The sequence below is a fragment of the Acyrthosiphon pisum genome, chromosome X (assembly GCF_005508785.2).
Source record: "Acyrthosiphon pisum isolate AL4f chromosome X, pea_aphid_22Mar2018_4r6ur, whole genome shotgun sequence".
Taxonomy (NCBI): domain Eukaryota; kingdom Metazoa; phylum Arthropoda; class Insecta; order Hemiptera; family Aphididae; genus Acyrthosiphon; species Acyrthosiphon pisum.
The window spans coordinates 37,043,447-37,065,911 of NC_042493.1; the positions used below are offsets into that span (position 1 = coordinate 37,043,447).

The window sequence follows — 22,465 nt, forward strand, 5'->3', positions numbered from 1 at the left end:
AATGGTTATTATTAAGAAAAAAAATCTTAATTAATTTAATATTTTTGCGAGCCTACTACAGTACTACCTACGCGTCGATTGAACGCGATCGTTTTTTGTCAATACCTAAGTTAACATTGGAATTCATTTATAAGTCACCGCCGATTTTTAAGTACCTGTCAAAAATAAATTTTAAAAGTCGACAGTAGGCCGGCGTATTTCGCTATTTGTCGGCTGCCCATGGTAACGCCCGTTACAGACGCGTTTGGGAACCCTGCATTTTGTTATCAGCTAGTAGAACATGCGTATAATAACAAGATGTTGATGTAGAATGACATGTACCTACATCATCTAGGTAGGTATGTAAATTGAAAATAGAATGAATAAAAACGCAGAATTTAATAACACAACACAGACACAGTGCAATTAATGATTACTACCTACTACCTATTTGATGTATTATTTTATCGTACGAAGTATTCAACGGCCGGTGTAGTAGCAGTAGTAACCAGTGTGTAATAATTAATTTACTAACGTCGGCTCGATGACTGTGTACCGACCAAAAATATTATTTTTCGAGCTACCGGTTTAAATGTGTCGACATAAATATTGTTATTGCTCGTAAACAAAAGCAATACAAACTGAAATAGTATGCAAAGTATAGAAGCATGCATAATAAAGGTAGGTAGTTGTAATGCCCAAAAATTGACTATACATCTGCTTGTTTTTAATCTTTTTTTAATTTTTTTTATTAATCAATTTATTTGTTTTTTTTTTTTTGATCTTTTAGAATACAAATTATAGAATCCGGAAGGCACACCTACGTTAATAAGAGTAAGTAGGCGGACATATGACCGACCCAGAAAGTTGTATATTATTGGTGTAGGTGTTTAATCATAATTTGTTATGTGTGGGCTTTTGTTAAATTAGCAGTGTAGGATGGATGGCGGAACACCAAACATCTTCATCATCAGTACTTGTATTATAGCTACATATTAGTAGGTACCACTCAGTTTAACAGAAAAATAACCGACTAGAAAATGTCAGCTGAATTCAACAATCTGATGGTTAGTGATAACGCTAATAGATTGGAAGTAGCTGAACTATCAGAATTTATTGAAAGTAAGTTTAAATTTATCTTTGCTAAAACATTTTAATCTGACCGATTTTTCATTTACAGATCGGCTATATTTCATGGTATTATCTAATCATAAGGGTCCCACAACGCTTCAGAATTTTAAGGATTGGAAAAATTCATTGAAAGATAATGATGTATTTTATTTAAATGTTGATGACTATTTGGTGTATGATGGTTTTTATAGCGACTTTGGTCCTTTAAATTTAGCAATGATATATCGTTATATTGGTATAGTACGGGACAAATTTAAAGTGAGTAATTCTTTTTTTAATGAAAATTAAAATATATGATATTTATAATTTTATTTTATAATCAATATTATAGGCGATCATGTACTAACTAGTTTCAAAAAAAAGTTATAATAATTTTTAAGTTCCATAAATTTTTACTATTTTGTATTAATTCAATATTTGTATTTTTATACAATATTGTGTGGATAAACATTTGCTTTGTTGGTAAAATTATTTATTTTTCTTCATTTTCATCACAGTTTATCATTGTTAAATTGTTATTTTATAACATAAAAACTAAACATTTATACTTTAATAATTTGAAAATTATAGACAAATAAACCAACACTTAATGTCAGTTGTTTAAAAATTATATTCAATTAGTATTGGACTAAAAATACATAACTGACATCACAGGGTGATTAATTGTTCAACAGTAAACACTCATTATCTCATAAAGCATTATTATTTTGAAAATATTTGCTTGCATCATATTCTGTGTAGCGAGCTGTGACTGTCTTACCAAATAATTTATCTAAATCACATTATAATATGTACGTAATCATATAATAGACGCGCTGCGTAAATATAAATATAATTGTAATATGCGAGCGCTGGCTCGCGTAACATTAATAATAATAATATCGATGGTACCGTGTATACAGTACGTGTTTACTAGTAGTAGTAGAGCAACAATACCACGTATGCAGCGCGTGACCATGAGCGGCATGCGGCAATAGATATATGATTACGTATATAAATAATTCTAAAATACTATAAATTAGGATTTGTGCTGTTATATTAAATAACACCACAAATGTACAACAACAGTAAATATATGTTAAACATCCGGCGTGTGCAAGCGTATGACAATCTCACGCTAGGCCTAACCACAAGATGACCATGTATAGTCATGTGAAATAATAGAAGGGACAGGGACAGAGACCCATCGAGGATAGCTGCTTGACAAGCGTCTATCAGACGAGCAATAAGCTTCATCAAGAACAGTCACTAGCTAAATACTTAGTCACAACTTGCTTACTTACAGTTTTAATTAAATTAATCATTTGGACTTAGAATATTTTTGCATACTTAATTATATTTGAGTATAAATAAATATAAATTATAACATCATCTTTGTAAATCATTTCAAATACTTCCATCAGTTCATTCATGGTTGTGAGCATGTTACATCTGTAATAACATTGTTTTCCATCATATAACAATATTTTTCATTGTTTTAATTTTAAAAATGTTTACGTTTTTGAATGACTGTAATTAGGTACTTTTACATTTTTAATTTATCAAAATATTTGCCCGAGGATTTTAATGTAAAAAATAGTAGCGACTTGTGAGTAAATATTTTGGGGAGACTAATTAGCTTTTAAAATTATTATTGTAATCCGTTTTTATGTTTGAAATATAGTTACCTTTAATTTATGTTGTTTGCAAGTTATGTACATGAACAATTTATATAATCGTTTACACACTCTGTCATAAATAAGGACTGGCCAAAATTATAAACAACAAATTAATATAAATTTTGTTACACAAATAGTTTTAATATAAATACATGAGAGTTGTTTGGAAAACACCGATCACTTTATTTTTATACCACGACTAGCTAAATTATATAAATTGCGTATAAAATGAAAAAATGTAGTTTCAACTTTTACATTACTATAACGATTAGTTAAAACGTATTGTCTTTTTTACTTTATTTATTAACGAGACACATCGATATACTTAGCACTAAATATTAGGTGTGTTCATTTTTTCCTAGGCAGTTGCGTAATACAGCTAGTTTATTTGAGTGTATAATTGTTGAACATTTTATTTGAGTTTTATTAAAGATAAAAACCAATAATTACATTATAAAAAATGAAATATTGTTTCAGTCTTTTCAATCTTTACTTGTGATAATTTGTAATTTAAATGACTGAAAATACAATAGTATAAGCACTCATAATATTTAAATAATGTTTTAAATCTTATAATCATCATTCATAAAAAATGTAAATACCACAAATCAATTTAAATTAAGAACTTAATTATATATATTCTTAAAAATATTTTATAAAATGAAACCTATTTTTAATAATTAAGTGTTATCTAATATATATATATACTTAATACATACTGGGTATTATAAATTTATATTTATTAAATTAATTAAGCACTTCCATTCTGTGTTTATAAATTTTAAAAATGTAATTAACTTAAGTTATTATTCTTTGTTTTTTTAATTCTGATTTTATTATTTCATTGTAATAACCATTATTAATTAATATATTTTAGAATTGAAATGACCACTTTCTTGTCAGTTATTATTATACAATTAGTTTACAAAATAAATTATATTTTTACCATTTACTTACTTTACATGTTAAGTATATTATTAATGTCATTAATGATATATTAAAAATAAATTTAATCTATTTTAATATTAGTTCATGACATTAAAAAATAATGAAATAACTATTATAAATACACAGATATAACATAACTTTAAAATATTTTGTTTTTATTTATTATACTGAAATTAATATACTATAATTGACATATTTTTGTCTATATCAAAATAAATAAACAAATATTATGCTCTTAAATTTTTCTTTTAAATTGTTGGTGTAAACATTTTTAAAACTACCTATGATTCATAATTAATTAGTACTTGTTGTATTATCCATATTACAATTTAGTTTTGTCTAATTATTTTTTTAATTATTTTTTAGGCATATAAGAGAGTTGTTCACTGTGCTCATATTGGTGATCAAAAGAAAAGGTCAAATGCAGCTTTTCTTATTTGTGCATATTTGGTCAGTTTACGTATATAAACTTACTAACAAATTATAGATTTTTTACATTCATATTAATGTCATAGATAATTGAAAATAATTGGACAGCACACCAAACATATAATATATTATCAAAACAATATAAACATAAATATATACCATTTAGGTAAATATTAGATTAAAAAAAATTTGAATGTTGTATAATTTATTGATTTGTTAACACTATTAGAGACGCATCATGTTTGTTGCAATCAGAATATTCAGTATCAGTTGAAGAATGTGTTAATGCCTTATACAAAGCTAAATGGTATGGATTTTTTGATATGAGTGACTTTGATTTGGATGAATATGAAAAATATGAGGTTAGTTTGAATGAAATTTAAAATTATTATCTATTTAGAACTGTAAAATGTTTGTTTCTTTAGACTGTGAAGTATGGTGATATTAATTGGATTGTACCTGCTACCTTATTGGCATTTTCATCACCACATTCTCGAGATTATATCGACAAATGTAATTACACATAATATTATAGTTTTTATTCATTTAAATTATCTGTTAATAATTATAAATTATTGTTTGATATTTATATTAATAGCTGGCTATCAGATACATTCTCCAGCTTACTATTACCCCTATTTCAAAGAAAACAATGTCAAGCATGTAGTTAGATTAAACAGTAAAAAGACTTATGATGCTAAACGTACCTTTGTAACAGTAGCTAATATTCAACATACGGATTTAATTTTTACCGATGGTACTCCACCTTCAGATGCTATTCTCAAATACTTTTTGCGTCTCTGTGAACAGTATATTGATGATAATTGTGAAGTTGAACGTACAAATAATGAAAAAAGTGAACTAAATGAAATCACTCCAAATATAATTACAAACAGTGAAGCTAATGTGGCTAAATATGCAGGTGCTGTGGCTGTACACTGTAAAGGTAAAGTAAACCATGACGTAATACTTATTCTCTTAGATATTTGTTTACTATAATCTTTAGCTGGATTGGGAAGAACTGGTTGTTTAGTGGCTTCATATATTGTGAAACATTGGTCATTTACGGCAGTAGAAGCTATAGCATGGACTCGTATATGTCGACCTGGTTCGGTAATTGGTGTACAGCAACAATGGCTAATCAAGTAAGAAATTATGTTCAAATTAAAAGTACCTATAAGTTGAATAATAAACATTTAGTCTGTTAAAATTTCACTTATATCATCAGTGTTTTAATTTAAATATAATATTTATTACAGTAAAGAAGATTATCTAACAACTCTTGGTAAACAATGGCGAGAAAACCAAAAAAATGCTGGTAATAAATATAAACGGTTCACAAATGGGGTGTACAGTGTTAAACGGCATACCTCTAGTGCTAATGCATATGAGTATGTAGATCCTCCACCTTATTTATACATTAGTAATGAGGAACAATTCACCAGCAGTTGTAGTGGAGATAGTGAAATAGAATATAAAGAATCTGAAGAGGTAATATATTGAGTTGATTTGTGTAAAATAATTTTTAATTATATTGAATTACTTACAGTACAACCAAAACAGACTGTCATCTGTCTTAAAAAATAAATTGAAGACAAACAATCATGCCCTTCCTAATATCCAAAGTGATGTCTATGTACCAAACTTAAGACAAAAGAGATCAGCCTCAAAAACAGAGGACCCTAAGCCTAAGAGTACATTTTCAGCATTAAAAAATATTCGTCGAGTTACAAATGCATCTATTGGAATTAATATGAATAATCTGGTGAAAAAAAATAATACTGCTCCAACTACAATTACTATCACAAGAAGTAATTTAAAGGCATCTATAATCGGAAAAAAAAATACAAAACCAATAACTGTATGTAAAGCTAGCACCAAAACAACAAATTCATCAGAAACTGCTACAGCGTAATTACTCGTTTAATAATTAGTTTTAAAAATAATGTATATTGTGTTTTAAAAGTGGAATTAATTCGTAATTTTGGGTTGAGAAATTAATATATTTTTGTTTTTGAGTAAAAAATTATGTTAGTAAATTGTAGTATAATAGTTTTTGAAAAATCAATATTTTAAAATAATTATATTATAAACATTATTTTTCGAATGAAAAAAAAAATGTTACTCTTTTGAATGATAACATACATTTTTTATTTCATACTCTAAAGCATAATATTATTTGGAGTATTTCGATCTATAAAAATTAAATTTTGGACAAGTAATTAATTAATTATAAGTTATTAAACTTTAAAGTTTTGATAAGTATAGTAGTGGGCCAACATTCTGCAGGATACTTCTTTACCACTCCACTCATCAACATTTTTTATACTCTTAACTCATAAAATACTTACCCAAAATACAATATATATATATCAAATACTAAAAAAAAAGCAAATATTAAGAATTAAAATATACAATGTTATAAAAAGTAAAAATAAAATTAATTACTGCGATAAAAAAGAAAAAAATTGTTTTCAATAACCTGGTACAGTTGTAAATGTTGTGGTATTACATTTTAAAGCAATACTTGCATTGAATTAACTATGTGGGTATATTATTTGTAAAAATTCAAAATATCGATATTTTTATTATAATTTAATATTTAATAATACTTTTTGTCAACAAATATTCATTTTAATTGAAATTTAAAAAAAAAAAAATGTGATCAAAATTTGAACTTACATTAATTTAACGTCATTATCCAATTTTGGAACACATTATATTATAATAGGTGAATTTTATTATAACCATTTAATATTTATTTATTTTCATAGAATAATGGATGAAACAAAACCATCTTATGCATTAGCTACTGTGGCATCATCTGCTCGTGTGTCAAGGCGTCTTCGTAATCAAAACTCCATTACAAAATAAAATAGCGAATACATTCATAACACTGAGTGCATACAATTAATGAAGAATGATTATTCTTTCACGGATAGAAGCATCACATACATTAGAGATATAGTTATTTAGAACAACTAAAATGATCAGTTAGATTTTTAATGGTCTTAGTCTTGAATGTGTTGAAAAGATTTATCTTGAGTTCGATATTAATTTACAGTGGCTGGCGCTTATTCAAATCAGGCATAAACGTATTATTATATTTTGCATAGTATTATTTTATTGCTAGAAACTGGACACGCCTACAATAACAGACTGGATTTTGTTTGTATTTTTTTATTGACTGATAGGAATTTGTGGGAAAAACCAAGAGATGACATAATTTAAAAAAATATATATATATTTATTTGTTTATTTTTGTACAGTGTTTAATAAAAGCACCTGCAAATGTATCATTTCAAGGGGTAATATACATCTAATTTTCTTTTTTTATGTAAGATTGTATTTGGCAAGTAGTAAATGATAATTAGTAAGTTTGTGTGGTATTTGTTTTGATAAAACTCATAAAATCACAAATCGTTTGGGTGAATTAATACATATCATGAAGGCGAGATTAATACTGATACCTACATAATATGTTTAAGACATTGTATGGGTAAGCTTATAATTTATATGTATTATTTGTTGAATCTTATATGCTACTTAAGTAGCAGTCTTATGATGGATTGCATAAATAATTTATTAAATTTAATGGTTCACTAAAAATTTAATGGACCAATCGTGGGCCACTAAATCTTGTTTGAGGGACCATTAGCTCACTATTGATTCATTAAATGTTTTGTATAATGTGGCATCAGTCATTTTTATTGGCACAGTTACATAAGTAAAGATATAATGTGGTATCAATTATTAAAAATATATTGCAAGAAATTGAAATATTGTAATAAGTCAACGTACAATCACAGATAATGTTTCTAAGTTTAAGTTTGATAATACTGTGTAAAATTTTTGGTCAGTTTGCTTTAATATAAAAGCTAACAATACTAAATTGGTTCTGCTGAATTAAAATTTGGTATGTTGCAAGTCATATTATAAGAGCAAAAAAAGTGAAAACAAATAGTGTGCTAACATCCTCTTAAATAAGAATTTGACTGAACTTTTCGTTTATTTCTTGCCAAATTGATGTATGTTTACTCATGTAAATTTGAGGTCATTCATCTAAATTAATTACCTATCCTCGTATGTGTACCCTACCCAAAGATTACCCACATCATACAAAATATACCTGCATATTTTCATGTTCATGTAATTTAAACATAAATGTAATATATTCTAAATAAATGTATTAAATCAATCATAGGTTCTTCTTCTAATTGGATTTTAAAAATGAAATTACATTTTAATTTATAAATAAACTATTTTTGTATCAGTTAAGCACAAATCATTACATTTTTAAAATCGAACCCTACGAAGTACAAGTACCTATGTTTATCAGGTGTTAATTGATGAAAAAATGATTGGGTTTGCAGGGGCTTAATAACAAATTGTGCCTGAAATTAATGTTTGGTGATAATTTATTGTATTCTTTAATGTTAGAATTATAGGACAATTTATGTGGGTCATGTCAATTTATCAATATATAATATACATAATTGGTTAAAATACACTTTTTACTTATGCAATATGATTCAGAGTTTACCAAACAAGTTTATATAACTTAAGTACACCTAAATTACAAGATTTTCTTTGTGGTCAAATAGTGTTTTGATATCCATTTTCACTCCATGAATAGTGCCATTAATCAAACACTTGCTTTGAATTTAATATTTAATTAGTTTTTTTTCCTAGAGTATTATGAGCTAATTATCTTTTTTTGATTTTAGATTCTGAGTGAAATGTGTAGTTTTGTAATACATTTTAGGTAATATGAACTACCGCTCAAAATAAACTTTTCACGCAATTAAAATGTAGCCTTGAAATAAAAATAATAATCATTTGCATAAATGTATAGCTGTCCAGTATCTGCTTTTATTTCATTTTGATTATTTTCTGATTACCAATTAATTACATATTATATTTATATTTGTAAATTATTACCAAAAACTCAAGAAAACCTAGATGTATAATAAAACATTTGTGTATTGTGATATTAATTTCATTTTTATTTTGATTAATATAAAATAATATATTTATTAGTCCTATTTTTCGATTTAATTAATAATTGTATTGTACTTATTCTTATTACTATGATTTGATATAAATAATCACAATAATAATCCAGATGAAAATTTGTTTTTAACTCTCTTCAAATTTATTAAACAGTTAGTATTATGTTATTATTATTATTATTATAGGTATTTAATGTTTAACCATCCGAACATATTACTATCAAGTGATTGTCACAGTAGATATTTAATAATAATACAATTTTTAAACTGTATGTTGTTGTTTAAATTATTTTATGCTTAAAGATTTAATTTGTAGACCTAATATTATATATTATTATTAACTAAGTGAATATTATACTATACAATTTAAGTATGCGATCCCAGTATCATAGGAATGTAAGATATGTACTTGACTAAGTTTAAAATTATGGTTGGTTATAAATTAATTTTGTTTTAATAGCAAACTTAATGGTACCTTGAAACACATTTATTATTTATATAAAAATCTTAATAGCATGATTGTTGAGATGTATACAAATTATATTATGACTGTAACTTATTATCTAGTTGATCAGATGTTAAAGTAAATTTTAATTGTGTTTGTTTCTGTTATATTATAATTTAGTGTATTTGGTTAAATAATATTGTTCAATAAAATCAAGATAAAGTTGATATGTAAAAACTGTATCATATAAAATCATAATAGTTGTGGGATAATGTCATAATTAAAGTTAGTTAGGATGTGAATGAATTTTGTCTATTCATTTCACATAGGTCATAGGAATGTAATAAATTATTGTGTTTTTTTTAAAATATTATGTATATGAGCAATAATGTAGTGTGTTTACATATTTTTATGTAATCCCTATCTAAAATACTTCTTAGAAATAAAAAATATTTTGACTCTAAACGTCATACTAAATTAGTAATTATTAACATACTAATATTATGTTGAAGTTATTGATAAATAATAGATTACAATAAGTTTTACAATAACGTGTTTTTTTTTGTGTGATGACAAATTATTTATTTATTTACATTATTTGTTTTAGAAAAATAAAAAATTATAAATATAAATTAAGGGATAATATTACTGGGGATATTTTGTACATAGGATATTTTCAACGTAGGATATTTGTAATGGGGATATTTTTAACGGAGGACGTTTTGAACGAGGGATTTTTTGAGGGTGAACCATTACAGTATTAGAACCAGTTAATTTGATTCAATCTTAAACTCTGTGAGTGATACATAGTAGCAAATTTGGTAGCAGATCTTAGTTATCTTGCGACTTGCTGTATTAAAAAAATATTACCCAATTGCAACTACTAGTAATATTACACTTATTATTGAAGTATATAATTATATTTTCTATCACAATGACATTTTCAAAATTATTATTCCAATTTTAGCTATTTATTTATTATAAGTAGGTACATGCTTAAACAATTGCATTTTTTTAGATTTTATACCCTGTCCAGCGAGAGAACGTGCCGCACACCGACCAATATTGGTTTGTTTTCGTGCATCGCCGCGCGTACCCAGCCTAGTGTATCCACTTCGAGTCACGACGGCCCACCGACCGACGGCTCGCTCAGACTGCAGCTGCACGTCGTGTCCGACGGTGACGTTGCTGTGGCAACGATTTGAACGATTCCTGTTGATGCATCGTAGTACTGTCCCGCGCAAAGCGTGTTTACCGTTTACGGTACTTACGTAACTTCCGTGAAAATTATAATAATAATAATTTTTTTTTTTATCGTACAAGTAGTATAATTTTTTTTAAATGAGTGATATTGAAAGAGAAGTTTCTGTTACACCATTAAAGGTAAACCCTGGAGGAAAAGTAAGTGTTGACAAATTTTAATTGTTTTTGTTACTTGTCGTTATTACAACTACGTTGATGTCGAACGCACGCTGTAATTCCCGTTTTGATAAATACGTTTATAATACAATACAATATGATGTACTATACATGTTTTTAATATTTTATTTTGTCCTCATTTTTCAGGTAGTCGGCAGTCGTCAAAAACTGATGATCGTTAATGTGTACAAATCTAAAATATTACAACAACTAACGCTAAATTTTAAAGAAGTCGTGAAGATGGTTTCAAAAGAACTGGGCATTGGGCTAAGGACAACACAATCAACAATTTATTGCTGAATATAAAAATGAAAAAACTGTGCGTTACCAACCCCCTAACGATTTTCAATTTTTTTACCAATTACTTGTTTATTTATGCTTGAAACGATGGTCTAATTTTTATTTACCGGAAACTATTATTTTAGAAATTATAGCCTTCCAAAATTTGCGATTTTATGTTTATGTACTTGCGCGCAACACTACTTGACTGCCACGCGCAGCACCTATAACAAATTTTAATTTTTTTTACGTATTTTAACAACTAGTGGGGCAAGGTCATTTTTTGAATGAAAAAATGTTGGTGAAATCAGAATTTGGTGCATAAAATTAGTTTCGAAGTTATAGTTATTGGAAGTTTTCAGTTTATATTACCTATTATAACCCATAAATACTCATTAATGTCATTATTCTACATTTTCATCGGTTGAACTGTTGCGAAAAAACTAAAAAAGTGATGTCTGCGTTGCCACTCGCTCGTTGCGCTGCCATTGGACAAAAAATTGAAAAAAATTCTCGATTTGTTATGTAAAACTACCTTGGGTAGGCCTCGGAATTAAAAAAATTTGTTAAAAAGCAATTATCCTCAGGTAGATGACAAGCTAATGGTTACCTATATAAAAAAAAAAGTGGTTAAGTGGATGTCGCTCTGCTGTACAGTAGGTTACAAGCGGGTCACTGTAATGGATGGTGTTAAATTTGAATTCAATTATATAATATTTTATAAGAAAAACGATTCTGAGAGAAAACCAGAGTTCGGAAAAAAAAAGTTTTTTATTACTAACTGTTTTTTATTCATTTCCGTTGTTTTTTTTGTTTTTTTCAATTGTTTTGAACATGTTTTAAACATGTTTTAAAACAAGAAAAAATTTGTTATAATTTACGTTGAAAGACAATGGAAAATTAATTATATTAATTATTAATTAATATTAGTTGTAAGTTTTTTTTCAATCAATAGGTAGTAGGTAGTAGGTACTCATAATAACAACAGTCGATTATGTGATTATTGATTTACTTAAAAATATATCATATAATATACTATACGTCTATACGTGAATGCATACTGCATTTTTAAAATAAATAAATAATTGGGTAATTTGTATTAAGTACTTCTGTCTACTACCCATTTAAATAAAACTATAGTAATTATATAGAAATTGCAGGATTGTTAAATTATCAATAGAACAAAAATAAATTTGAGTTATAATTTAACATAATTATTATAATAAGTTGTTATTACTTACTACAAAAATAATTTAAATAATAACATGTGGTAGGTATCTATTTTTTTTTTTTAATTTTAAAAGAATTTATAAAAACATTTTTAAACATATAACATAAGAAAACATGTTTTAAACATTTTGTTTTAAACACACGACGTTTAATTTCAATTGTTTAAAACTGCGAACCCTGGAATTTACAATCGCCCATCGTCGGGTCGAAAACGTCAGTCAGTCTATGATATTACTAAGTATATTTGATGATGTTATTGTGAATAAAGTAATTTATATATTTATCTATTTACGTGGAACCTTGTTTTAAATTTGTAATCCTTAACTATAAAAGTTGAATATTTTATAAATTTTTAACTACAAAAAAACTGAAATTTTAAATTTCATAAATTTTGTCAAAATCCAAACTTTAAATGCTTATAAAAAATAATTGTGCATAATATGCATATTATGTATTTATAATATTTTTTTACCGCCTTGCATTCAATTTTCACGCTTTTTTACCCAACAAATAAAATTGAATTGATATTTATAGAAAAAAACTAAAAAAATTTGAAACTGACAATACCCGTAAACAGCTCAAAAAGAGTCAAAATATTTTCAATATTTTATGGTGTATATCAGGGAAAGGAAACTGACGGCTCGCGGGTAACCATTTTTCACTGGCCCGTGCTAACTGCATTTCAATTTAGTTTATAAATGTTAAGATTTTTTTGTATTTTATTTTATTATATTTATAAAATCATTTAAACCGTTATAATGTTTTTTCGTAAAAAGTAGAAATAAATTCTTATCTAGTATTGAACTATTGAATGTAAACAATATTATATTATTTATAGGTGTATAGTTAACATTAGGTTTTTTTTTTGCTTTCCATGTTCTCTGGCCCGCTAGATTTTCGCACATTCAAAATTGGCCCTCTAGTATCATGGAGTTGTCCATCCCTGGTGTATTTAAAATGAGAATATTGAAAAATGAATAATTTTCGTGTATTTACAGTTATTCGTTTTTAAATTATAACAAAATAACAAAATCGCTACATGAGAAATCAAGTGAATATCCAATATGGTAAAAATATGAACTTCAAACGCTCATAAAAATTTAATTTGAACTGCTTGTAGTCATTTTTTTTTTGTGATAAAGGTAGATGAACTTATGAATAATCGTGTATTATACTTTCAAACCTTAGATTTAAAAAGAAAACTTTTTAATTTTCAACTCAAAATAATTTGCTAATTTTCGTGATTTTACGTGTTTTGTCAAGATTTGAATTTTAAATGCTCATTAAAAAAACTGTTACTAAGGATTTTTAATAATTTTCAAATATAATTGTAACAATATAGTAGGAGTCTTGTATTAAATTTTCAAGCTTTTTTACCCAACAAATAAATTTTTATTGACATCCATAGAAAAAAAGACTAATAAAATTGGAAACAGAAAATGTCCGACAACAATTTCCTATAGGTACCTGCACGCTCATTATTGTACACCGTAATAAGAAATATAATTTTTAAATCTTTTTTTGTTGAATAAATTCATACAATTTAACAAATGATTTTAATTTTTCTATTTTTTCTATTTATCTAATTGTACGGCAATTTTACCTAAGTATTTCTTATATATTTTATTGTACTTAATATGAAAAAAAACTTAACTTGTGTACCTAAATACGTAACTATGTATAATATTTTCTAGGCATTATAAAAAATTGTTCTTATAATAATGTGTTTAGTATAGTATATGGTTCCCACCCGACGGTTAGGTGATCACTATGGATATTATTACAATGATAAATTGTGTTATTTATTACATATTTTTTTTTAGTTCATTTTTTTGAATTGATTGTGGAAAATTTCAAGTAAATTATTTATATATTTATAATACTATAAAATGAACAATACTTCATCCCAACCAAATTGTTTAGCAAACAATAATAACATTGACTTGAAACCAATATTTCTCAGTAATTCCGTTTATGAATTTTATAATGATAAAAAGAATGTTGATGACCAACTAACTATATGGGGTTTGGACAATATAAACACCAATGACACAAGTACAGCATTGTTTGATACGAATTTCAATGATTACTGTGAAAATTTAAACTTTGAAGAACCAATATTAAATGATAAACAATGCGATTGCAATTGTACCACTACGTGGCAGCAACTTAAACAAACTTTCGAATTAACTGATGAAGAAATACTCAAGGGATCTAAGACATTAAAATTAATGTTCCCTGAAGATATTTTTTATAGTTTACCGGTGGACCCTACTAATGATTACCAAGATGATAATTTAGATGATTTTCTATTAGATGAAGAATACATGTACACACAATTAGGAGATTTTAATGAAATTGGCCCATATCAGGATGCAAATATAGCTATAAAAGAAAAAGAACCAATTATTGTTAATGAACCCAAAGAACAACCAACTATTAAAAAACCGATTAGACCCGAAAGTAGACAAAACAATGTAATAGACAAAGAAATGACAAAATCTAACGACACAAAAGTTGTTAATAAAAATATTGGTTCTAAAAGCCCTGACCAGAAAAACATTAAAAATATAAATCAGAAACAAAACTCTAAAAATAAATCGAAGTCATCTAAAAAACAGAATAAGCGTTGTACAAAAAGCAAATTACTGGTAAGCTTAAATAATAAAAAAGAAGAAAACAGGATGAATAAAATGAAGTATGTATACACATTTGGTGACGACTACCGAGGTGGCATAAATTATGGTCATAAAAATTGTGTTAATTTTTGGATGCCAATTCCACATAATAAAGGTTGGATTGATGATAAATTTTTGGAAGCCGTAAGTTATATATTTTAATTGATTATTATAAACTTATAAAATTTAAACCAGAACCTTTCTTCCTCAAACCTATTATATTTTTGGTTCCTATTTTATGTACACAAATCTGGATTCATTTAAAAAATAATAATAAAAAAATGTAGGTCATAAATGTGGTACTCACATAGACATAGTAGGTAATACTTCTAATGAACACAATAATTGATTTTTAGTTTACACATAAAAACTCGTTAAATAATATAAGTTATAAAGGTTATAAAATGTTTAAAATGTTTTATCACTCTTGAGCTAGTTGAGAGGTAGTAATGACTAATGATATTTCAACAAATTAAAACAAAATAAAAGGTGGTCAAGTGAGTATCGCACTGCTGTATCTACAGTAGGTATTTATGTGTTTAAAGGCGTCACAGTAATATATGTGTTAAATTTGAATCCAATTATAATTTATATATAATATTTAAATATTATACTTTTCTTTTTCCGTCATCACCTTTTGGAGCAGTAAAAATGCTTAGGTTTTCTACTTCAGCATATTTTCTGGTAGGAAAGTGAATCTAGTTGGTATTTTGGTATTATTAAAAAATATTTAAAAATAGTTTACTGAAAGTGAAAAATTCTCTGTAGGTACACACTTATCAAATGTCGAGAAGAACAAATAAAATAGAGATTTTTATGCAAAACTAGTTTTCTAAAAAATTTATTTTGTTATTTGGTGACTAAATAAAAAAAGCAGGTAAGTAGATGTTGCTCTGCTGTACATTAGGTTACAATTGGGTCACTGTATAATGGATTGTATTAAATTTGAATTCAATGATATCATATCATTGTATACGAAAAACGATTCTGAGCGGAGACGGTTTGTCAATCTCGATATTTTATATTGTTATTATTTATTTTATCATGTAAGTTGAATTAATATTATAATATTGTAGTTTTTTTATTTATTTCTATGGTGATAAACAAAGCGTTGGAATTTAAAATCCCATTTTTAGCGTTTTTTTTGTAATTTTTCAGTGGTTTTTCCCGTGGTATTAAATAACTATTGAGAAAATCGAAAAATGACCTTTCTAAAGTACCATCTTGATCTAGTTTGCTAAAAGATAAGGTGCTATATGTTGAAATTGAAGCACTCCTTCTGGTAGACATTTTGTATACAGGATATAAAAAAATAAAAATAAAATAAACACCATTGTAAAACCAATAGCTTTCTCGCTCCGCTCAGAATCTAAAAAACGTAACGTAGATAAATTAAATTTTCACAGAATGTTTATATTTTGATCATGGATATTCACCCGTAAATTAACAAAATCTCATAGGAGTTTTTTTTATTTTATTGAAATTTAAAAAGTAATAACCGTTGATCCTTGAAATTTTCACTAAATGTTTTTATTTTATAATTTTCTATACACGAAAATTGAAAAATATTTTTTTAGCTTTTGTTACAAACATCAATAAATGTCAAAATTTACTTATCTAGACATCTACTGGATAGCAGATCAATACCTACTCACTTGCCCACTTTTTTGTATATATTATTAGTGCGGGGGGGGGGGGGGAGACACTACCTTGTGATTTATCTTGAAAATTATGAATATGTATCCCCCCAGTGAAAATTCCTGTCTACGCCACAACTTAATTTCAATACTTTTTAACATTTTGTATTTTAAAAACATATTTTAATTTATGTCAATTTGGTCTATAAATATTCAAATACTTATGTACCTACCTGCGTTAATCTACGAATAAAATAAAATAAAATAAAATATAATGTATATACTATGGACAGCGAACCTTTTTGTATTTACATGTTAAATAATAAATTGTGATGGATTCTTTTAAAATAAAACACATCTCGCCTTCCTCCACCGTACAACTCAAAATAGCCAAATAAAAATATTTCTATGAAAAACGGTAAAATACAATAATATTATTTTACTATAAAAATCATAAGATGATAAAATTAAATTAGGTTTACCAAATTATCTACGTGTCACTTTAACTAAGCCCGACCTACACAGTAATAATCTATATAAAAATTAATGTTTGTGTGTGTGTCCTTTATGAATTCCTAAACCGTTCATCCGATTATGATGACATTTGGTACAGAGATATATTAGACCTCTGGAAAGAAGATATGCTAATTTAAAAAGGGTTAATTAGAGGTACAACCGGGGGAGGTGTTCAAATAACAAGGATGTTGAGATTTACGATGGACATGTTTGTTTGTAAATGGTCGCTAATAATAATAATATTAACTGTTAATGCCTGTTGGTGCAGTGGCACTTCGGTCTATTTTAGTACAGAATGTCTTAAGATTGAACCAACATTTTGGTAGGCCAATTTTTTTTTTTACTTTTTCTTTTCTTTTTTTTTTTATCTATATACGAATGTTTGTTTTTTTTTTACTCATCGGATTTTAGTACGGTTAGGTTAGGTTAGGATTTTGTATAATTTGATTGTATTAATCCACCGTACCTATGTATAAGTAAGTAAAAATTACCATCTTGGTATAACTTTGATCATTATACACTTATGTACAAATCACACGGGGTCCGCGATCTATCTCAGTTAGATTGCCTACCTGATAATATACTGCTCGCATATACACAAGCGAATTACTTATCTCACGGACAACGCCGGTCGGAATGGCTATAATACATTAAAATATAATATAATATACCTACAGGCTCCACTTAAAAGAAATTACTCCCTCAGCGTGTTACACCTTATACCCAAATGAGTTGAACGGTCACAATTTTTTTCCGGGCAACGCCGGATAATCCAGCTAGTAATAATAATAATACAAAACAATGTATCTCGTGTACATGGAAACATGAAGTATGTTGTAAATAACGTTATTTTCATAACAGGAGAGGAAAAAAACAATCGACAAGAAAAAATTACGAATTGAGGAGGAACAACAGAACAGGATAAAAGCCATGGAAACTGAAAAGGCCACAATGAAAAGAGCGAGACAGGAAAGAGCGGCAGTGCGTTATCCTTCTTCAAACCCTAAAGGCAAATCTAAGAAAGGAGTAAAAACCCCGAAAATCAAGAAATTGGAGGAGGCGGTTCCCGTATTTAAATTGAATAAAAACCGCAGAGGCATATACACGGTCACTTTGAATAATACGAATGATGGGCGATTGGATAAGACGGAAGAGCCGGTTGTGTTCAAGTTAGCTGACCACACGAAGGACAATGGTGATGGGGACTCCACTTCAAGTTTCAACGTAGAATTCATCACACCAACGGCAATCCACGCATTGCGCTCGAAAAAACCCGTCAAGGCTAAAGTCGTGCATCCTCCTATTACGATCGTCGAAGAAGTCCTACCACCGGTTAAACAGATAAACAAAAAGAAAGTTTGAAGAATTGTTGTTCGTATTGGGCTATAACTATTATTGAACTACTGATATTGGTACCGAAGTGAAACCACTAGTAAGTCACTTCTTTCAAATAGTATTTAAATAAACAGAACCTATTAAAAAGCCGGTATGTGGCCTCTCGGCTTGTTCTAGTTCTGCAACAGCGACGGCAAGCCTGTGTGGCTCATGTTCTGACGGCAAGTCCACACGGTTTCAGTTCTGTGGTGAACACTGGCATGATTAGTTTCGATCGAAATCCAGGTTGGCGATAACCGCACCGCAAACCCTGCGATGCTGATCTATGCCATCTACGTTATTCGTTAGTGTTATAGTTCCATCCGATAGTGATTTTAACTTCGTACACACTTTTTACAAATTATATTACACATCAATATTCTTGTCCGTTATTTTTAACCGTTTATACAATATTATAATAATAATAATAACAAATAACTAGTCCAGTATTTATTATATTCCCCCTCCCCCCCTCAAGTATCAATATAGGTATAATACATTTAAAAATTAAACTTTTCCGGTTTCGCTCCCTAAAAATACCTCCACTATATTACAGTAAATCATCAGAATCTACGACAATATTGTTTTATGTTCTTACAATAACTATTATGCTATTAATATTCAAAAAGTTGTATTAAATAATTATATGTCGAAAATGTTCTTCTGGATAATAAAGAACATTGAACGTCTTTCTATAAGTACCTACGTTCAATGTTCGAATTAGTGTGAAAATATTTGACACATATTATGTAAAAGAAACCTAAACTTGAGAGGTTTTTGATATCTGTAGAGCTGGATTATTTTACCATTAATATGTGTAATATTTATAATTCAATTTTTCAAACATTGTAATTAATATTTTCATTTCGATTTAAGCGGCACCTACCTACTTTTTGCGCACTGTTGATACTCATTAGTTATTACATTCTGATATGGTACCTATTGTCTTTGCCTTTACCTACCTACACTAGTTACCACTTACCACACTGTTAGGTTAGTTTACATGCAGCAATTCAAAATCATATAAACTTAGTTAATAGTTAATAGAAAAATTCCAACCATAACTCAAAAGTATGGTAAATATGGTAGTAGAAATATTGTAGGTAGTTGTCAGCTGATATAATGGAAAATTGATAGTACCTAACTATAAAATTAAAAACTTCATATTTCAACGAATATCTGCATCTAAATTTAATGTTAACATAAAATAATATTGTGCTTAAAATATCTTTTGACATAAATATTTGAAAATGTAATTAATAAAATATATTTTAGATTCTGAGCGGAGGGATGACTGCATTGATTTTACAATCAAGTGTTCTTTTTTAATTTTTTTTTGTCTAAACACAAAGGCAGTAAAAAAAAATGCTCGGTTTTTACTTTACTAAGTTGGTTTCTGGTTGAAAATTGGATCCAATTTGTACTTTTTAGATGTACAATTTAAAATACCAAGTATTTTTCAAAACAACAGGGAAAAACCAAAAAAAAATTAAAGATGTTCGGGAATTATTTCGCAAAATCAGTTTTCGACAAAATTGATATTGTTTTTTTGGTGTAACTAAAAAAAAAAAAATAACCATAGATATATTAAATATTCACCAAATGTTTATATAACCATTATCGAAACAAGATAACATTTTCAAAATATTTAGACTATTTTTGAGATATTTATAAACACTTAAAATATTCAATCTTATAAAAAAATTTTCACTTGGTTAGAAAGTTTGAAAACTAAGGTTCCTCATAATTTGTTCGTATGCTAAATAAAAAGATCAAAATACGTCACGATATATTTTTATGATCGTTTAAAGTTAGATTTTTTACAAATTTCATCAAAATCACGAAAATTTGCAAAATATTTTGAATTAGAAATTTATACTTAAACAATTTTCTTTTAATATCTTAAATTTGAAAATTTAATACAAACTTCCTCAAAAGTTTTTCTACCTTTAATAATATAGTTTGAATCTTGACCATTTATTTTGTTAATTTTATAATGATTAACTTGGCCTATTATATATTTTTTTATACCTAACACCTTTTGTATACGGGCCATGTGTGTCTTTCCTATAAGGAAGTATATTTGTTCAAAATTAGTGCTTTTTAAATATGATATAATAATTAAATGGCTTATAGCTGGTACATAACAAGTTTCATTACATACCTACACTGAAGAAAAAAAATTTTCATAGTATGAATAAACGCCATTTATTGATCATTTTTTTGACACAACGAATATTTTTAATTATATTATAAACTTGTGTTTGTGGACACAATTAGTTTTTACTCATGAGTTGTACGAAATATATTTATTAAAATAATAATTGATGAAATTAAAACGATAAATAAATGGTTTATTATTTCGTTAAGTGAAATAGTTATACTAACGAATTTGATTATCCTATTAATAAACGCTATTAGTATTTTGTAAAAGTATATATTTAATTCAATGTATATGTTTATTTAAATTAATAATATGTTATTTATAAACGTATTGTTATGTTAAAGAACGATTATCATTAATATAATGATTTTGGTAATGAATAATAAAGGTTATTATATCAATAAACGTTGTGGTCGGTACTACGTATTTTGTAAGGTTGGGTAAAAAATCGTATTCATGAATACCTTAAATATTATGCATTATTATTTTAAAAAATGTTATTGATTCTTTTATCAATAATACAACATGGTAATAATAACGTACTTACATGATTTTGTTATTAACAATTAAGTTAAAATTCCACATAACCATACCACGATTCGTTATTTTAACACTGTGCTCTGTCCATTTCATTCAAAAACAAGTTTGGTGTTTTTAAACAAGGTCGTATTTCTTGCATATGACGATTCGTTATATTAGTATATTTTTTCAAAATTAGTGCTGTTTAATTCTGATATAATAATTAAATTGCTTATAGGCATTTCATTACAAGTTTCATTACATATACGATAGGTATATGAAACTATTTGAATAGTTACATATATTTATAACTTTTAGATTCTGAGTGGAACGATGAATGTCTTGATTTTACAATGATGTTTTTAGATTCTGAGTGGAACGATGAATGTATTGATTTTACAATGATGTGTGTTTTTTTATTTTTTTTTTTATTTTTTATTTTATTTTTGTGTCTGTCATCACGTTTTAGGACAGTAAAAGTGCTTGGATTTTCTTCAACAGTACCTTTTCTGATAGGAAAGTGAATCTAGTTGGTACATTGGGGGGTCAAAAGTAAAATTTTTCCAATAGTTTTCAAAAGCGCCGTGAAAAACAAAAGAAAAATTAAGGAAAAACGGGAATTTTTACGCAAAATCTGTTTTCGAGAAAATCGATTTTGGTTTTTGGTGAAACTTTAAAAAAAATGACCGTAGATATATGAAATTTTGACTGAATGTTTATCTTAGCATTTTCTATACACCATAACATTTTCAAAATATTTTGATTTATTTTGAGCTCTTTATGGACATTTTCATTTTCCATTTTTTTTTAGTTTTTTTTCTAAAAATATCAATAAAATTTTATTTGTTGGATAAAAAAGCTTGAAAATTTAATAGAAGGCTCCTAGTATATTGTTTCAAAGGCAAATGAAAAATATTAAAAATCGTTAGTCACAGTTTTTTTTTATAAGCATTTAAAGTTCAAAAAATGACAAATATGGAAAATCACGAAAATTTGCAAATTATTTCGAGTTAGAAATTCATAAAAATTTTTTCTTTTTAAATCTAA

General features: G+C 26.9%; 2 protein-coding genes across 3 annotated transcripts; both read left to right on the top strand.

The window, feature by feature from the left end:
* The first annotated feature begins 100 nt into the window (after positions 1-100).
* On the top strand, positions 101-8,362 carry LOC100165625 (dual specificity protein phosphatase CDC14C). 2 transcript variants are annotated; one of them, XM_016809569.2, is made up of 13 exons: positions 101-660; positions 770-813; positions 910-1,101; positions 1,160-1,368; positions 4,083-4,166; positions 4,232-4,311; positions 4,375-4,507; positions 4,571-4,658; positions 4,744-5,091; positions 5,152-5,290; positions 5,405-5,636; positions 5,695-6,056; positions 6,920-8,362. In XM_016809569.2, the coding sequence occupies exons 3-13, from the start codon at positions 1,020-1,022 to the stop codon at positions 7,017-7,019; spliced, it is 1,857 nt and encodes a 618-aa protein (XP_016665058.2). In that variant the 5' UTR covers positions 101-660; positions 770-813; positions 910-1,019; the 3' UTR covers positions 7,020-8,362. The 2 variants fall into 2 exon arrangements, with proteins under 2 accessions (XP_016665058.2, XP_029341905.1); XM_029486045.1 differs by having other exon boundaries at positions 913-1,101.
* A 5,964-nt stretch (positions 8,363-14,326) lies between these two features.
* LOC100573381 lies at positions 14,327-19,173 on the top strand. Its single transcript, XM_003240831.4, has 3 exons — positions 14,327-15,352; positions 18,223-18,793; positions 18,874-19,173. Exons 1-2 carry the CDS (start codon positions 14,420-14,422, stop codon positions 18,721-18,723), a joined length of 1,434 nt encoding a protein of 477 aa, XP_003240879.1. The 5' UTR covers positions 14,327-14,419; the 3' UTR covers positions 18,724-18,793; positions 18,874-19,173.
* The last annotated feature ends 3,292 nt before the right edge of the window (positions 19,174-22,465 follow it).

Coding starts and splice junctions, on each gene's coding strand:
- LOC100165625 (XM_016809569.2), top strand. CDS start 1,020: ATGTCAGCTGAATTCAACAATCTGATGGTTAGTGATAACGCTAATAGA. Junction 1,102..1,159: donor ACTATCAGAATTTATTGAAA/GTAAGTTTAAAT, acceptor TTTCATTTACAG/ATCGGCTATATTTCATGGTA. Junction 1,369..4,082: donor TAGTACGGGACAAATTTAAA/GTGAGTAATTCT, acceptor ATTATTTTTTAG/GCATATAAGAGAGTTGTTCA.
- LOC100573381 (XM_003240831.4), top strand. CDS start 14,420: ATGAACAATACTTCATCCCAACCAAATTGTTTAGCAAACAATAATAAC. Junction 15,353..18,222: donor ATGATAAATTTTTGGAAGCC/GTAAGTTATATA, acceptor TTTTCATAACAG/GAGAGGAAAAAAACAATCGA.